Below are 19167 nucleotides of genomic sequence, written 5' to 3'. Positions count from 1 at the left end.
AGCCCAGGCTCCTCCTCCCCTATACTCCGCCCAGTCTCCTCCTCCCCTATACTCAGCCATCAGCCCAGGCTCCTCCTCTCCTATACCCTGCTCCAGCCCAGGCTCCTCCTCCCCTATACTCCGCCATCAGCGCAGGCTCCTCCTCCCCTATACCTCGCAGTCAGCCCAGGCTCTTCCTTCCCTATACTCCGCCATCAGCCCAGGCTCCTCCTCCCCTATACCCCGCCATCAGCCCAGGCTCCTACTCCTCTATACCCCGCCATCAGCCCAGGCTCTTCCTCCCCTATACCCCGCCCCAGCCCAGGCTCTTCCTCCTCTATACTCCGCCCCAGCCCAGGCTCTTCCTCCTCTATACCCTGCCCCAGCCTCCTCCTCCCCTATACCCTGCCCCAGCCCAGGCTCCTCCTCCCCTATACTCCGCCATCAGCGCAGGCTCCTCCTCCCCTATACCTCGCAGTCAGCCCAGGCTCTTCCTTCCCTATACTCCGCCATCAGCCCAGGCTCCTCCTCCCCTATACCCCGCCATCAGCCCAGGCTCCTACTCCTCTATACCCCGCCATCAGCCCAGGCTCTTCCTCCCCTATACCCCGCCCCAGCCCAGGCTCTTCCTCCTCTATACTCCGCCCCAGCCCAGGCTCTTCCTCCTCTATACCCTGCCCCAGCCTCCTCCTCCCCTATACCCTGCCCCAGCCCAGGCTCCTCCTCCCCTATACTCCGCCATCAGCGCAGGCTCCTCCTCCCCTATACCTCGCAGTCAGCCCAGGCTCTTCCTTCCCTATACTCCGCCATCAGCCCAGGCTCCTCCTCCCCTATACCCCGCCATCAGCCCAGGCTCCTACTCCTCTATACCCCGCCATCAGCCCAGGCTCTTCCTCCCCTATACCCCGCCCCAGCCCAGGCTCTTCCTCCTCTATACTCCGCCCCAGCCCAGGCTCTTCCTCCTCTATACCCTGCCCCAGCCTCCTCCTCCCCTATACCCTGCCCCAGCCCAGGCTCCTCCTCCCCTATACTCCGCCATCAGCGCAGGCTCCTCCTCCCCTATACCTCGCAGTCAGCCCAGGCTCTTCCTTCCCTATACTCCGCCATCAGCCCAGGCTCCTCCTCCCCTATACCCCGCCATCAGCCCAGGCTCCTACTCCTCTATACCCCGCCATCAGCCCAGGCTCTTCCTCCCCTATACCCCGCCCCAGCCCAGGCTCTTCCTCCTCTATACTCCGCCCCAGCCCAGGCTCTTCCTCCTCTATACCCTGCCCCAGCCTCCTCCTCCCCTATACCCTGCCCCAGCCCAGGCTCCTCCTCCCCTATACTCCGCCATCAGCGCAGGCTCCTCCTCCCCTATACCTCGCAGTCAGCCCAGGCTCTTCCTTCCCTATACTCCGCCATCAGCCCAGGCTCCTCCTCCCCTATACCCCGCCATCAGCCCAGGCTCCTACTCCTCTATACCCCGCCATCAGCCCAGGCTCTTCCTCCCCTATACCCCGCCCCAGCCCAGGCTCTTCCTCCTCTATACTCCGCCCCAGCCCAGGCTCTTCCTCCTCTATACCCTGCCCCAGCCTCCTCCTCCCCTATACCCTGCCCCAGCCCAGGCTCCTCCTCCCCTATACCCCACCATCAGCCCAGGCTCTACCTCCCCTATACCCTGCCCCAGCCCAGGCTCCTCCTCCTCTATACTCCGACTTCAGCTCAGGCTCCTCCTCCCCTATACCCTACCATCAGCCTAGGCTCTTCCTCCTCTATACCCCACCATCAGCCCAGGCTCTTGCTCCCCTATAACCTGCCCCAGCCCAGGCTCCTCCTCCCCTATACTCCACCATTAGCCCAGGCTCCTCTTCCCCTGTACTCCGCCATCAGTCCAGGCTCTACCTCCCATATACTCCGCCATCTGCCCAGGCTCCTCCTCCTCTATACCCCGCCCCAGCCCAGGCTCCTCCTCCCCTATACCCCGCCATCAGCCCAGGCTCCTCCTCGCCTATACCGCACCATCAGCCCAGGCTCCTCCTCCCCTATACCCCGTCCCAGCCCAGGCTCCTCCTCCCCTATACCCCGCCATCAGCCCAGGCTCCTCCTCCCATATACTCCACCATCAGCCCAGGCACTTCCTCCTCTATACCCCGCCATCAGCCCAGGCTCTTCCTCCTCTATAGCCCATCAGCCCAGGCTCCTCCTCCCATATACTCCACCATCAGCCCAGGCACTTCCTCCTCTATACCCCGCCATCAGCCCAGGCTCTTCCTCCTCTATACCCCACCATCAGCCTGGGCTCATCCTCCTCTATACCCCACCATCAGCCTGGGCTCATCCTCCTCTATACCCCACCATTCAGCCCAGGCTCTTCCTCCTCTATACCCCACCATTCAGCCCAGGCTCTTCCTCCCCTATATACCCTGCCCAGGCTCCTCCTCCTCTATACACTGCCATTAGCCCAGGCTCTTCCTCCTCTATACCAAAACCCCAGCCCAGGCTACTCCTCCCCTATACCCTGCCATCAGCCTAGGCTCCTCCTCCCCTATACCCCGCCCAGACAGGCCAGTCAAGGTTTGTTACTGCAATAGCGTGCACCTATGTAGCGAGGCTTCTAAAGCAGCCTCATTCTATCTTCAGTTTTACTTTTTATTTTTTTGGGGCAGGCAACACCGGGCATTCTATAGACAAACACTTTTCCAAAGTGGCCGCCGTTGCCTGCGTGCGGGTTGGCGACCTCAGCTGGGACCCATAGCATAGCACACGGAGGATCCCAGCCGCAGCCAAACACCGAAGACAACAGAGGTAAGGCGGCTCCCTGCTTGCACGATATTGACGTAGCGACCATGGACACTGCTATCTTAACTTCTATGGTGTCAATACACACCTGCATGCGAATCCTGGGTTCACTGGTCTCCACCTTCGACATGGTGGAGTACGCCCAGTTTCACTCCAGGCAGAGATTCTGGCTTAATAGAATGGATCCCATTCTCCAGATCAGGCTGCAGACAATTGTCCTATCTCGGGAGGTTCGTCTTTCCCTTGCTTGGTAGCTCCAGAGCTCCCATTTGGACAGGGATCACCCCTTTTGGATTCAGGAATGGGTCCTCCTCACCACAAATACCAGTCTTCGCGGGTGGGGGGCTGTGCCCTGCCAGCAGTCCTTCCAGGGTCGAGCCGCCTCCCGATCAACATCCTGGAACTTTGAGCTGTCTTCAGGGCTCTCTGTCAGACTCAGCAACTCCTACAACATCGCCCAGTCCAGGTACAGTCCGACAATGTGACAGCCTTTGCTTACATAAATCATCAGGGCGGCACTCGCAGTCACAGCGCCATGAAGGAGGAGAGTCTCATTCTTTGCGGGGCGGAGCATCATGTACCAGCTTTATTGGAGGTTTTCATTACGGGGGTCCAAAACTGGGAAGTGGACTTTCTAAGCAGCCAGATGTCCACTCAGGCGTGTGGGCCCTTCATCCGGAAGTCTTTCAGCTTCTAGTTCATTTTTGAGGCTTGCCGGATGTCGATCTGATGGCGTCTAGCACAACCATAAGGTACCAAGGTATGAGTCTCGCACATGAGAACCAGCCCTTCTGGTGGATGTACATATTCCCTCTGATCTCGCTGCTATCGAGGGTTCTTCGCAAGTTAAAGTTAAAATGTGGCACCGTGATTCTGCTAGCTCCCGATTGGCAGCGAAGGGCTTGGTACGCGGATCTTCTGAACCTCTCCATCGATGCTGTACTGCGTGTTCCTCCACGGCCGGATCATCTGTCACACGGCCCGTGCTTCCACCCGGACCTGACTCGCCTTGCTTAGACGGGGTGGCCCTTGAGACATCTGTCTTGAGAGATAAGGGATTTCACTGTCTGTCATTCGCACCATGTGAATGCGCGGTAGCCCTCATCCGCTAGAGTTTATCATCGGATTTGGCATACATACTTCTCTTGGTGTTCTTCCAGTGGTGTAATTGTCAATAAAAGTCTTTGACACTTATGAAATGCTGTAATGTTACCTCAGTATACCATAGTAACATCTGACACTTATGTAATGCTGTAATGTTACCTCAGTATACCACAGTAACATCTGACACTTATGTAATGCTGTAATGTTACCTCAGTATACCATAGTAACATCTGACACTTATGTAATGCTGTAATGTTACCTCAGTATACCATAGTAACATCTGACACTTATGTAATGCTGTAATGTTACTTCAGTATACCATAGTAACATCTAACACTAATGTAATGCTGTAATGTTGTTACTTCAGTATACCATAGTAACATCTGACACTTATGTAATGCTACCTCAGTATACCATAGTGACAACTGACACTTATGTAATGCTGTAATGTTACCTCAGTATACCATAGTAACATCTGACACTTATGTAATGCTGTAATGTTACGTCTTTATACCATAGTAACATCTGACACTTATGTAATGCTGTAATATTACCTCAGTATAATATAGTAACATCTGACACTTATGTAATGCTGTAATGTTACCTCAGTATACCATAGTAACATCTGACACTTATGTAATGTTGGAATGTTACCTCAGTATACCATAGTAACATCTAACACTAATGTAATGCTGTAATGTTGTTACTTCAGTATACCATAGTAACATCTGACACTTATGTAATGCTGTAATATTACCTCAGTATACCATAGTAACATCTGACACTTATGTAATGCTGTAATGTTACCTCAGTATACTATAGTAACATCTGACACTTATGTAATGCTGTAACGTTACCTCAGTATACTATAGTGACATCTGACACTTATGTAATGCTGTAATGTTACCTCAGTATACCATAGTAACATCTGACACTTATGTAATGCTGTAATGTTACCTCAGTATACCATAGTAACATCTGACACTTATGTAATGCTGTAATGTTACGTCTTTATACCATAGTAACATCTGACACTTATGTAATGCTGTAATGTTACCTCAGTATACCATAGTAACATCTGACACTTATGTAATGTTACCTCAGTATACCATAGTAACATCTGACACTTATGTAATGCTGTAATGTTACGTCTTTATACCATAGTAACATCTGACACTTATGTAATGCTGTAATGTTACATCAGTATACCATAGTAACATCTGACACTTGTGTAATGCTGTAATGTTACGTCTTTATACCATAGTAACATCTGACACTTATGTAATGCTGTAATGTTACGTCTTTATACCATAGTAACATCTGACACTTATGTAATGCTGTAATGTGACGTCTTTATACCATAGTAACATCTGACACTTATGTAATGCTACCTCAGTATACCATAGTAACATCTGACACTTATGTAATGCTGTAATGTTACCTCAGTATACTATAGTAACATCTGACACTTATGTAATGCTACCTCAGTATACCATAGTAACATCTGACACTTATGTAATGCTGTAATGTTACCTCAGTATACTATAGTAACATCTGACACTTATGTAATGCTACCTCAGTATACCATAGTAACATCTGACACTTATGTAATGCTGTAATGTTACATCAGTATACCATAGTAACATCTGACAAAAAGGTCTAACAACACTGAAGCAGCAAACTTTGTGATACCAATACTCGTGTTATTCTCATAACCTTTGGCCATGGCTGTAAGTGTGATAATTGTAGGGATACTGTGGGGAGAGATCTGGCTCCAAGTAACACATCTATACAGTCCCATCATGTCACCATATGAGAGCGGCGCCCCTCTAAGGAGCTGATGCAGCCCGGCGTGACAGGAGAGGCCGTTTGTGGGTGGTGACAGGAGCAGGCCACTAAAAACGGGGAATGGAGGTGCAAACGCAGGCGTGTCTGAGCGTCTTAACGCCGTTTCAGAGGCGTGCATAATTAAACAGGCAGCGTCATAGTACACATCATCTGGTTGTATCTCACATTGAAGTGTTCGCAGTGCTTGCAGCAGGGTATAGTCAACCTCAAGCGCTGCGATCACATCCGATGTTCCTCGATGTACCGATGGTTACATACACTTTCTGGAGATGACGTGCGCAAGTGGGCATCTAAAGATAGGCTGGTGGGTGTCTGCATACACAAAGTGATCGCACGCCAAGACATAGTGGACGTGCTAATGCCTTGCGATCGCCTGCTTTGCTGGACGTGCGCAGGATTTGCATACGCTGGGTGCGAGCGAACGCATCTAGCGAGCGGGTCTGAAAGAGCTCCTAAGTGCTCTGCGGCACCCCTCTAAGTGCGCTGCGGCACACGGTTTGGGAAACACCGGTATATACTATGAATATTGCAGAGTAAAGGTGCGTGTACACGGACAATTTTCTCCCCAAACGAAATGGTCCTGTGTGTCCCCGGCAGGGGTCTGCTTAGTGTCCATAATAACACGAAGCACAAAAACTGAATGAAATCAAGAACGATTTCGCTCAGTGCCGGGGTCCCCGAACATGTTCAACCCGACATTATCGTCAGGAAGGACGGGAGGTTCAGGCGATGAACGGCAACTACCAACTGCAAACGGGAGCACGCATTGGTCGCTATCGTTCATCGTTTTAGGGCAGAAACTGAACGATTGTTTGGACGACTGAACGATAATGACATCGCTATCGTTCAAAGAATCGCTACGTGTGTACGCACCTTAAGGCTGATTTACATATATTCTGCCATGTCACTACTCATGTAATTAGTTTATTTTATAAATATTGAAAATAATCCTGTATGTGCTAAACATGTGTATCTATATTTCTGAGTCAGATTGTAAATTCTGTCTGCATTTTTTTTTTGTAATTATTAAAAACTTTCCCAAAATCCACTGGAAGATACAGCTGTCGCCCACAGAAGCGCACCCCTCTCCTGCCAGGCCCCTGTATGTTCCGTTACGGCGCGTTCTCCCGTTCTGCCGATGCCTGGGTCAGGGGAAAAGCAAAACCTAACATGTTGGACAATCTGGAATAGGTGATTACGACCAAAAATTGATGAGAATCGGCGAGTCTGGGATATGTGACCTGTTGTATTTTGTCTACCAACCGAAGAAATAGTTCATCAAAGTCCGTTGAACTGCGAATTAAAACGCTGAATAGAAATCGGAGATTCGCCCGTCAGATAATTGGCCCGCTTTAGCCACAGAAGGAATCACGCAATGATACATTACACGTCATCTCTATAATATAAAACACTGGCTGAAGTACCCGGCGTTGCCCGTGTTTAAATCTTTTCAAGTTATTACGTTTTATTATGTGATGTTGTCCAAATCCATCCAGTGGAAGACCCAGATCAGGCTCCCTGTTCTGCTCAGCGCACTGAATTGTCAGGTCAGACCGGCACCCCAACACTCCATTAGGCTCTCGGATCAATTGCTGCCCCTCTGTGCGTTACGTTTTCATCCAAATCCATCCAGTGAAAGGCCCAGAACAGCCTCCCCGCGTCACAGTTCTGCCCAGTGGACACCAATGGGAGGTCCGACAGGGAGCTCAACCCCCCCCCCCCTTAGTATGTCTGCTGGGATCCAATGTAACCACTCTGAAATTTTCGTATAAATCCATCCAGTGAAAGGCCCAGAACAGGCTCACGGGTCAAAGTTCTGCCCAGCGTACACCGACGGGAGGTCCGACCGGGACCCTAAGTCCCCTAAAACCTGGCCAGGATCCAACTGGACCACCTCGCTTTGGTTTCATCCCAATCGGTGCAGGGGTGTCTGACGGCATAACTGGACAGACCAATGAATTGTATATATAAGATGTACAAAAAGTAAAAGCAAATGCCCATGCCTGCCCTCCAGTCCCGAGCCATATGAAGCCGACCAACATTACAGACCTCTGCATACCCAGGAAAGACCATGTTGATGGAGGATGTACAGCTGAGTCGGTCACCAGGGCTCTGGTTTATAGGACACAAAATTACCCCTTGCCATCAGGACAACTCAGAGATATTGCATCGTATTACCTTTCAGATCAGACCCCTCTGAGGGCGGCAGCCCCTTCACTCCAGTCTCTGTCTCCAGGGAACTCTCCTTCTCTTCTGAAGGGCCATCAGGGGCATAGTTCTGGAAAGCTGCCTCGCTATCATAACGCTTCAAACACAACTGCACATTCTCATCCAGCTGGTAGGAGGAGGACACAATGTATGAATTACTAAGGAAGAGGCTGATTACACACACACACACACACACTACCGTCCTGATCCCCTCTATCTCATACACACACACACTACCGTCCTCATCCCCTCTATCTCATACACACACACACACTACCGTCCTGATCCCCTCTATCTCATACACACACACACTACCGTCCTGATCCCCTCTATCTCATACACACACCCTACCGGCTAGTTCCCCATCTCATACACACAAAGTACCGGACAGTTCCCCCATCTCATACACACACCCTACCGGACAGTTCCCCCAACTCATACACCCTCCCGGCTAGTTCCCCCAACTCATACACCCTACCGGCTAGTTCCCCCATCTCATACACACACCCTACCAGACAGTTCCCCCAACTCATACACACACAGCTCCCACATCTCATACACACACTCTACCCTCCAGTTCCCCCATCTCATACACCCTACCAGCTAGTTCCCTCATCTCATACAACACACCCTACCGGCCAGTTCCCCCATTTCATACGCACACACACACCCCCTAGCGGCAAGTTCCCCCATCTCATACACATCCCCTACCGGCCAGTACCCCCATCTCATACACATCCCCTAACGGCCAGTACCCCCATCTCATACACACACCCTACTGGCCATTTCCCCCATCTCATACACACATCCTACTGGCCATTTCCCCCATCTCATACACACATCCTACTGGCCATTTCCCCCATCTCATACACCCTACCAGCTAGTTCCCTCATCTCATACAACACACCCTACCGGCCAGTTCCCCCATTTCATACGCACACACACCCCCTAGCGGCAAGTTCCCCCATCTCATACACATCCCCTACCGGCCAGTACCCCCATCTCATACACATCCCCTAACGGCCAGTACCCCCATCTCATACAACACACCCTACCGGCCAGTTCCCCCATCTCATACACACACCCTACAGGCCAGTTCCCCCATCTCATACACACACCCTACTGGCCATTTCCCCCATCTCATACACACATCCTACTGGCCATTTCCCCCATCTCATACACACATCCTACTGGCCATTTCCCCCATCTCATACACACATCCTACTGGCCATTTCCCCCATCTCATACACACATCCTACTGGCCATTTCCCCCATCTCATACACACATCCTACTGGCCATTTCCCCCATCTCATACACACGCACTACCGGCCATTACCCCCATCTCATACACACAAATTACCGGCCATTTCCCCCATCTCATACACACAAATTACCGGCCAGTTCCTCCATCTCATACACACACCCTACCGGCCAGTTCCCCCATCTCATACACGCCCCCTACCGGCTAGTTCCCCCATCTCATAACACACACACACTACCGGCCATTTCCCCTATCTGATACACACACTATCGGTCAGTACCCCCATCTCATCCACACACTGTACTGGCCAGTTCCTATATCTCATACACAAACCCAACCGGTCAGTTCCTCCATCTCATACACACACCCTGGTGGCCAGTTCCCCCATCTCATACACACCCTATTGGCCAGTTCCACTCACACACTACAGGCCTGTTACCTCATTTCATACACACAGACTACCAACCTGTACCCCAATCTCATACACTACAACCCTGTTCCACCATCTTATACACACACACACACTACTGCTCTGTAACCCATCTCAAACACACACACCACCCCAGCCTGTTTCCTCATCTCATACACACACTACCGGCCTGTTTCCCCATGTAATACATAAACTACCAGCCTGTTCCCACATATCATACACACACACTACCCCAGCCTGTTTCCCCATCTCACACACACACTCTACCGGCCTGTTACCTCATCTCATACACACAGACTACTGTACAGACCTGTACCCCCATCTCATACACATACACTACCAGCCTGTTCTCCTATCTTATACACAAACACTCTACCGGTCTGTAACCAATCTAATACAAACACACTACCCAAGTTGGTTTCCCAATCACACACACACACACACTACCGGCCTGTTCCCCCATCTCATACACACACTACAGCCTGTTCCCACATATTATACACACGCGTTTCCCCATCTCACACACACTACTGGCCTGTTACCTCATCTCATACACAAACTACCACAGCCTGTTCCCCCATCTCATACACACACACTAACCCAGCCTGTTCCTCTATATCATACACACACACTACCGGCTTGTTCCCCCATCTCATACACACACTACAGAGCCTGTTCCCACATATTATACACACACACACATTACCTCAGCCTGTTTCCCCATCTCACACACACTACTGGCCTGTTACCTCATCTCATACACACACTACCACAGCCTGTTCCCACATATCATACACACACACTAACCCAGCCTGTTCCTCTATATCATACACACACTACCGGCCTGTTCCTCTATATCATACACACACTACAGAGCCTGTTCCCATATATCATACACACATACTAACCCAGCCTGTTCCTCTATATCATACACACACTACCGGCCTGTTCCTCTATATCATACACACACTACAGAGCCTGTTCCCATATATCATACACACATACTAACCCAGCCTGTTCCTCTATATCATACACACACTACCGGCTTGTTCCCCCATCTCATACACACACTACAGCCTGTTCCCATATATCATACACACATACTAACCCAGCCTGTTCCGCTATATCATACACACAGACTACCGGCCTGTTTCCCCATCTCATACACACACACTACAGCCTGTTCCCACATACAGTATTATACACACACATTACCTCAGCCTGTTTCCCCATCTCACACACACTACCGGCCTGTTACCTCATCTCATACATACACTACCACAGCCTGTTCCCACATATCATACACACACACTAACCCAGCCTGTTCCTCTATATCATACACACACACTACCGGCTTGTTCCCACATACAGTATTATACACACACATTACCTCAGCCTGTTTCCCCATCTCTCACACACTATTGGCCTGTTACCTCATCTCATACATACACTACCGGCCTGTACCCCATTAGCCACTTTATATCCTGCAGAATAGCCCATGAATCACTTTGGTGAATGGGAACATATTACAAAATAAAGTCTTCCCACAACCCAGGTGAATACTTGCCACCAAAACCTCCGTAAATTCAACTCACTCGGCTCCAGTAGCGATTGACGATTAGAAGGGTAGCATCATCTGTGGCCTGTCGTTTCTCTAACTTCTCTATCTTCTCTCTAAGCTCATCTTCAAATCCTTGTCGCTGCTCCAAGCGCTCCGCCAGCTTCTTGTTCTTAAACTGTAAGACCTTCATATCCATTTCCTCCTGCAGAAGAGAGGCATCAATATGAAGGAGGATGTGTTAAGAGAGAGGGAGATCTCCATGTCACATAGTAGGTACTGTCTCTATCACCCTGTGGAGGGAGGGAGATCTCCATGTCACATAGTATGTAGTGTCTCTATCACCCTATGGAGGGAGGGAGATCTCCATGTCACATAGTATGTACTGTCTCTATCACCATGTGGAGGGAGGGAGGTCTCCATGTCACATAGTAGCATAGTAGGCAGTGTCTCTATCACTCTGTGGAGGGAGATCTCCATGTCACATAGTAGGCAGTGTCTCTATCACTCTGTGGAGGTGGATCTCCATGTCACATAGTAGGCAGTGTCTCTATCACTCTGTGGAGGGAGATCTCCATGTCACATAGTATGTAGTGTCTCTATCACCCTGTGGAGGGAGGGAGGTCTCCATGTCACATAGTATGTAGTGTCTCTATCACTCTGTGGAGGGAGGTCTCCATGTCACATAGTAGGCAGTGTCTCTATCACTCTGTGGAGGGAGGTCTCCATGTCACATAGTAGGCAGTGTCTCTATCACTCTGTGGAGGGAGGTCTCCATGTCACATAGTAGGAAATGTCTCTATCACTCTGTGGAGGGAGGTCTCCATGTCACATAGTAGGCAGTGTCTCTATCACTCTGTGGAGGGATATCTCCAGGTCACATAGTAGGCAGTGTCTCTATCACTCTGTGGAGGGAGGTCTCCATGTCACATAGTAGGCAGTGTCTCTATCACTCTGTGGAGGGAGGTCTCGTTGTCACATAGTAGGCACTGTCTCTATCACTCTGTGGAGGGAGGTCTCCATGTCACATAGTAGGCAGTGTCTCTATCACTCTGTGGAGGGAGGTCTCCATGTCACATAGTAGGCAGTGTCTCTATCACTCTGTGGAGGGAGGTCTCCATGTCACATAGTAGGCACTGTCTCTATCACTCTGTGGAGGGAGGTCTCCATGTCACATAGTAGGCAGTGTCTCTATCACTCTGTGGAGGGAGGTCTCCATGTCACATAGTATGTAGTGTCTCTATCACCCTGTGGAGGGAGGGAGATCTCCATGTCACATAGTATGCAGTGTCTCTATCACCCTGTGGAGGGAGGGAGATCTCCATGTCACATAGTAGGCAGTGTCTCTATCACCCTGTGGAGGGAGATCTTCATGTCACATAGTAGGCAGTGTCTCTATCACTCTGTGGAGGGAGGTCTCCATGTCACATAGTAGGCACTGTCTCTATCACTCTGTGGAGGGAGGTCTCCATGTCACATAGTAGGCAGTGTCTCTATCACTCTGTGGAGGGAGATCTCCATGTCACATAGTATGCAGTGTCTCTATCACCCTGTGGAGGGAGATCTCCATGTCACATAGTAGGCAGTGTCTCTATCACCCTGTGGAGGGAGATCTCCATGTCACATAGTAGGCACTGTCTCTATCACTCTGTGGAGGGAGGTCTCCATGTCACATAGTAGGCACTGTCTCTATCACTCTGTGGAGGGAGGTCTCCATGTCACATAGTAGGCAGTGTCTCTATCACCCTGTGGAGGGAGATCTCAATGTCACATAGTATGCAGTGTCTCTATCACCCTGTGGAGGGAGGGAGATCTCCATGTCACATAGTAGGCAGTGTCCCTATCACTCTGTGGAGGGAGGGAGATCTCCATGTCACATAGTATGTAGTGTCTCTATCACTCTGTGGAGGGAGATCTCCATGTCACATAGTAGGCACTGTCTCTATCACCCTGTGGAGGGAGATCTCCATGTCACATAGTAGGCAATGTCTCTATCACTCTGTGGAGGGAGGTCTCCATGTCACATAGTAGGCACTGTCTCTATCACTCTGTGGAGGGAGGTCTCCATGTCACATAGTAGGCAGTGTCTCTATCACCCTGTGGAGGGAGATCTCAATGTCACATAGTATGCAGTGTCTCTATCACCCTGTGGAGGGAGGGAGATCTCCATGTCACATAGTAGGCAGTGTCCCTATCACTCTGTGGAGAGAGGGAGATCTCCATGCCACATTATATGCAGTGCCTCTATCACTCTGTGGAGGAAGATCTCCATGTCACATAATAGGCAGTGTCTCTATCACCCTGAGAAGAGAAGGTTATTACCACAGAACATAGTAGGCACGGTCTCTATCACCCTGTGGAGGGAGCGTTATTTCCATTAAACATAATATGCTATATCATCCTGTGGCTCTTTGAATCACATAAGACCCAATTTCTCTATCACCTTGTGCAGGGAGGACAAGATGGGCTTGACACAGAGTTTGAATGGCTCCTGTATTGCATGCTATAACTGGATGGGCCTACTTTATCACCCGTCACAGCATACTGTCAGTCTCCACCTGTTACCGACTCCTCCTACTACGCTGTAATAGGCTCCAGTAATTCCCCTCTAGCCACTTACTGTGGACCAGTTCACCTTAGCGAGCCGGGAGCGGGTTTTGAGACACTGGTCTCAGAGAATGGATATAGCCATAGGATAAAAAGCAGATGCAAACATAATTAGAAGTTAAAGATGTTCAATAGTAGTGTTCGCGCTAGGCTAGTCTCCCGGCTAAAACAGCCTGCCCTGAGCCTTCGCCACCCGTGGGCCGCAGTGTCCCGTGGGTGAGAAAAGTTGCACCGGGTGAATAGACGCTCACATTCAGAAACGACCCCTTATATTTATTTGTGTTTAAACTCATTTGACAGCAATTTCACAATTTTGTCCATCTTTGGAATATTTATCACTTACCACACAGAATATGTATTCATCAGGAAACAAATCAATCACACAGACAGGCACAGAGGAAGATGTCCTCCGGTCCGCTCCCTAATTATCATCCTCGCCCCTCTTAGGATGTAGAGAAGGAGCCCCACGTGCCAGCACAACGCAGCAAAGCCACATTTCTGCCACGCAGCTCCCCGATTGCCACCTATACAGCCTACTACTGTTATGGCTATACAGGTTTACATACACTGTGCACAGCGTGAGATATATATTCAGCCCACATTAGGCACATAGCACCGGCATTTCCCCTACATGGCGTTCCAGCACAGATGGTGGCCATCTTAGCCAATGCGGCATGGGTGCGCCCACAGAACTAAATGCGTCTGTTCTCCCGTATGCAGAGTTGTACCTATCTCTACGTCTGGGCCAATCCCTGCCTGTACAGCAAAGCCGCCATTATCCCTGCACATGTGCACCAGCCCTATACTAAGTGTGGCCAACTATACCAGCCCGCAATCCCGGCCACCCACCTTCGCTGAACTAAATGCGTCTGTTCTCCCGTATGCAGAGTTGTACCTATCTCTACGTCTGGGCCAATCCCTGCCTGTACAGCAAAGCCGCCATTATCCCTGCACATGTGCACCAGCCCTATACTAAGTGTGGCCAACTATGCCAGCCTGCAATCCCGGCCACCCACCTTCGCTGAACTAAGCCTTGTTACACCCCAGTTACTCCCCTCTGCCGCATGCACTTTAATTCGGAGAATATGCAGAGCAAAAACACAGAAGCTACACTTGGCATATGGCCTCCACCCAGCTCTGTAACAGACCCATGTGCTACTATCACTACTGGCCAGGTTATACGGAGTGCACTAACCGTAGAGGAGATGCCCCCCAGACGGATGGGCTCAATAAGCGTGGTTGGCGTCTTTTCCTCATGATTGGGTTTTTTCTCTGGGGGACCAGACACCCCGTCCCCTGAGGCTCTCTTACTGCCAGCACCAGACATAGCTGCTGAGAACAGAGTATCACTCTATGGATGGTCAATGTCTCCTCTCCCACTCCTAAATAGAGGAAGAAAAGGGGTCACTACACACTCTCTCACCCTGCAGCCTACACCGACACCGCCATCAGACACATACCGCCATCACACATTTATTATTACACTTACACCACCATCACACATTTATTATTACACTTACACCGCCATCACACACTTACACCGCCATCACACATTTATTATTACACTTACACCGCCATCACACACTTATTACACTTACATCGCCATCACACACTTATTATTACACTTACACCACCATCACACACTTCTTATTACACTTACACCGCCATCATACACTTCTTATTACACTTACACCGCCCCATCACACACTTCTTATTACACTTACACCGCCATCACACACTTATTATTACACTTACACCGCCCCATCACACACTTCTTATTACACTTACACCGCCATCACACATTATTACACTTACAACGCCATCACACACTTATTATTACACCTACACTGCCATCACACACTTATTATTACACCTACACCGCCATCACACACTTATTATTACACTTACACCGCCATCACACACTTATTATTACACTTACACCGCCATCACACACTTCTTATTACACTTACACTGCCATCACACACTTATTATTACACTTACACCGCCATCACACACTTATTATTACACCTACACTGCCATCACACACTTATTATTACACCTACACCGCCATCACACACTTATTATTACACTTACACCGCCATCACACACTTATTATTACACTTACACCGCCATCACACACTTCTTATTACACTTACACTGCCATCACACACTTATTATTACACTTACACCGCCATCACACATTTATTATTACACTTACACCGCCATCACACATTATTACACTTACACCGCCATCACACACTCATTATTACACTTACACCGCCATCACACACTTCTTATTACACTTACACCGCCCCATCACACATTACACTTACACCGCCATCACACACTTATTTAGCGTTCCCGCTAGGCTGTTTTAGCGGGGCGTGGCGCCCTGCCCTCCTTCTGGAGGGTAAAAAGCACCCTGCACTCCATGAGGAGGGCAAAAAGCGCCCTGGCCTCACAGCCTGCGGGAGCCGTTCTCACCCGCGGGACGCAGTGTCCCGCGGGTGGAGAAACATGCGGTGACCTGGTCACCGCCGAAGAATAGACGCCGGGCATCTCTTCTCCCTGTCTGCAGGGCTTGGGGGCTGCACGGCGTGTCCGTAAGTGCCGGGCACGCCCCCAAGAGTGACGAAAAGGGGATGCGTCTTATAGACACGCCCCCTTTTCCGATAACCACGCCCCCTTCTCTGTCTCGCACGCGCATGCCCTTTCTAGCTCCGGCGCCCTGCCTCCTGCCGAAGCTAGAGGGAACACCATTATTATTACACTTACATCGCCATCACACACTTCTTATTACACTTACACCGCCATCACACACTTCTTATTACACTTACACCGCCATCACACACTTATTATTACACTTACATCGCCATCACACACTTCTTATTACACTTACACCGCCATCACACACTTCTTATTACACTTACACCGCCATCACACACTTCTTATTACACTTACACCGCCATCACACACTTATTACACTTACACCGCCATCACACACTCATTATTACATTTACACCGCCATCACACACTTATTATTACACTTACACCGCCATCACACACTTATTATTACACTTACACCGCCATCACACACTTACTCCGCCATCACACATTTATTATTACACTTACACCGCCATCACACACTTATTACACTTACATCGCCATCACACACTTATTATTACACTTACACCGCCATCACACACTTCTTATTACACTTACACCGCCATCACACACTTCTTATTACACTTACACCGCCCCATCACACACTTCTTATTACACTTACACCGCCATCACACACTTATTATTACACTTACACCGCCCCATCACACACTTCTTATTACACTTACACCGCCATCACACACTTATTATTACACTTACACCGCCATCACACACTTATTATTACACCTACACTGCCATCACACACTTATTATTACACCTACACCGCCATCACACACTTATTATTACACTTACACCGCCATCACACACTTATTATTACACCTACACTGCCATCACACACTTATTATTACACCTACACCGCCATCACACACTTATTATTACACTTACACCGCCATCACACACTTATTATTACACTTACACCGCCATCACACACTTATTATTACACTTACACCGCCATCACACACTTCTTATTACACTTACACTGCCATCACACACTTATTATTACACTTACACCGCCATCACACACTTATTATTACACCTACACTGCCATCACACACTTATTATTACACCTACACCGCCATCACACACTTATTATTACACTTACACCGCCATCACACACTTATTATTACACTTACACCGCCATCACACACTTCTTATTACACTTACACTGCCATCACACACTTATTATTACACTTACACCGCCATCACACATTTATTATTACACTTACACCGCCATCACACATTATTACACTTACACCGCCATCACACACTCATTATTACACTTACACCGCCATCACACACTTCTTATTACACTTACACCGCCCCATCACACATTACACTTACACCGCCATCACACACTTATTTAGCGTTCCCGCTAGGCTGTTTTAGCGGGGCGTGGCGCCCTGCCCTCCTTCTGGAGGGTAAAAAGCACCCTGCACTCCATGAGGAGGGCAAAAAGCGCCCTGGCCTCACAGCCTGCGGGAGCCGTTCTCACCCGCGGGACGCAGTGTCCCGCGGGTGGAGAAACATGCGGTGACCTGGTCACCGCCGAAGAATAGACGCCGGGCATCTCTTCTCCCTGTCTGCAGGGCTTGGGGGCTGCACGGCGTGTCCGTAAGTGCCGGGCACGCCCCCAAGAGTGACGAAAAGGGGATGCGTCTTATAGACACGCCCCCTTTTCCGATAACCACGCCCCCTTCTCTGTCTCGCACGCGCATGCCCTTTCTAGCTCCGGCGCCCTGCCTCCTGCCGAAGCTAGAGGGAACACCATTATTATTACACTTACATCGCCATCACACACTTCTTATTACACTTACACCGCCATCACACACTTCTTATTACACTTACACCGCCATCACACACTTATTATTACACTTACATCGCCATCACACACTTCTTATTACACTTACACCGCCATCACACACTTCTTATTACACTTACACCGCCATCACACACTTCTTATTACACTTACACCGCCATCACACACTTATTACACTTACACCGCCATCACACACTCATTATTACATTTACACCGCCATCACACACTTATTATTACACTTACACCGCCATCACACACTTATTATTACACTTACACCGCCATCACACACTTACTCCGCCATCACACATTTATTATTACACTTACACCGCCATCACACACTTATTACACTTACATCGCCATCACACACTTATTATTACACTTACACCGCCATCACACACTTCTTATTACACTTACACCGCCATCACACACTTCTTATTACACTTACACCGCCCCATCACACACTTCTTATTACACTTACACCGCCATCACACACTTATTATTACACTTACACCGCCCCATCACACACTTCTTATTACACTTACACCGCCATCACACATTATTACACTTACACCGCCATCACACACTTATTATTACACTTACACCGCCATCACACACTTATTATTACACCTACACTGCCATCACACACTTATTATTACACCTACACCGCCATCACACACTTATTATTACACTTACACCGCCATCACACACTTATTATTACACTTACACCGCCATCACACACTTCTTATTACACTTACACCGCCATCACACACTTATTATTACACTTACACCGCCATCACACATTTATTATTACACTTACACCGCCATCACACACTCATTATTACACTTACACCGCCATCACACACTTCTTATTACACTTACACCGCCCCATCAC

At 49.2% G+C, this 19167-nt stretch overlaps 1 protein-coding gene across 2 annotated transcripts in view; it reads right to left on the bottom strand.

Annotated features, from left to right (window-relative positions):
• RNF40 (ring finger protein 40) overlaps window positions 1-19167 on the bottom strand; it is a 109867-nt gene that overhangs the window by 67560 nt on the left and 23140 nt on the right. For both annotated transcript variants that reach the window (XM_088465818.1, XM_088465819.1), the window contains exons 2-4: window positions 14973-15159; window positions 11208-11375; window positions 7891-8047 (exon numbers count right to left, since the gene is read on the bottom strand). In XM_088465818.1, coding sequence (XP_088321944.1) covers window positions 7891-8047; window positions 11208-11375; window positions 14973-15104 — 457 coding nt within the window. In that variant the 5' untranslated portion in view covers window positions 15105-15159. The remainder of the gene's footprint in view (window positions 1-7890; window positions 8048-11207; window positions 11376-14972; window positions 15160-19167) is intronic.

Source organism: Taudactylus pleione, unplaced genomic scaffold, assembly GCF_031769625.1.
Source record: "Taudactylus pleione unplaced genomic scaffold, aTauple2 ptg002162l, whole genome shotgun sequence".
Taxonomy (NCBI): domain Eukaryota; kingdom Metazoa; phylum Chordata; class Amphibia; order Anura; family Myobatrachidae; genus Taudactylus; species Taudactylus pleione.
This window is presented reverse-complemented; position numbering and strand designations above follow the sequence as displayed.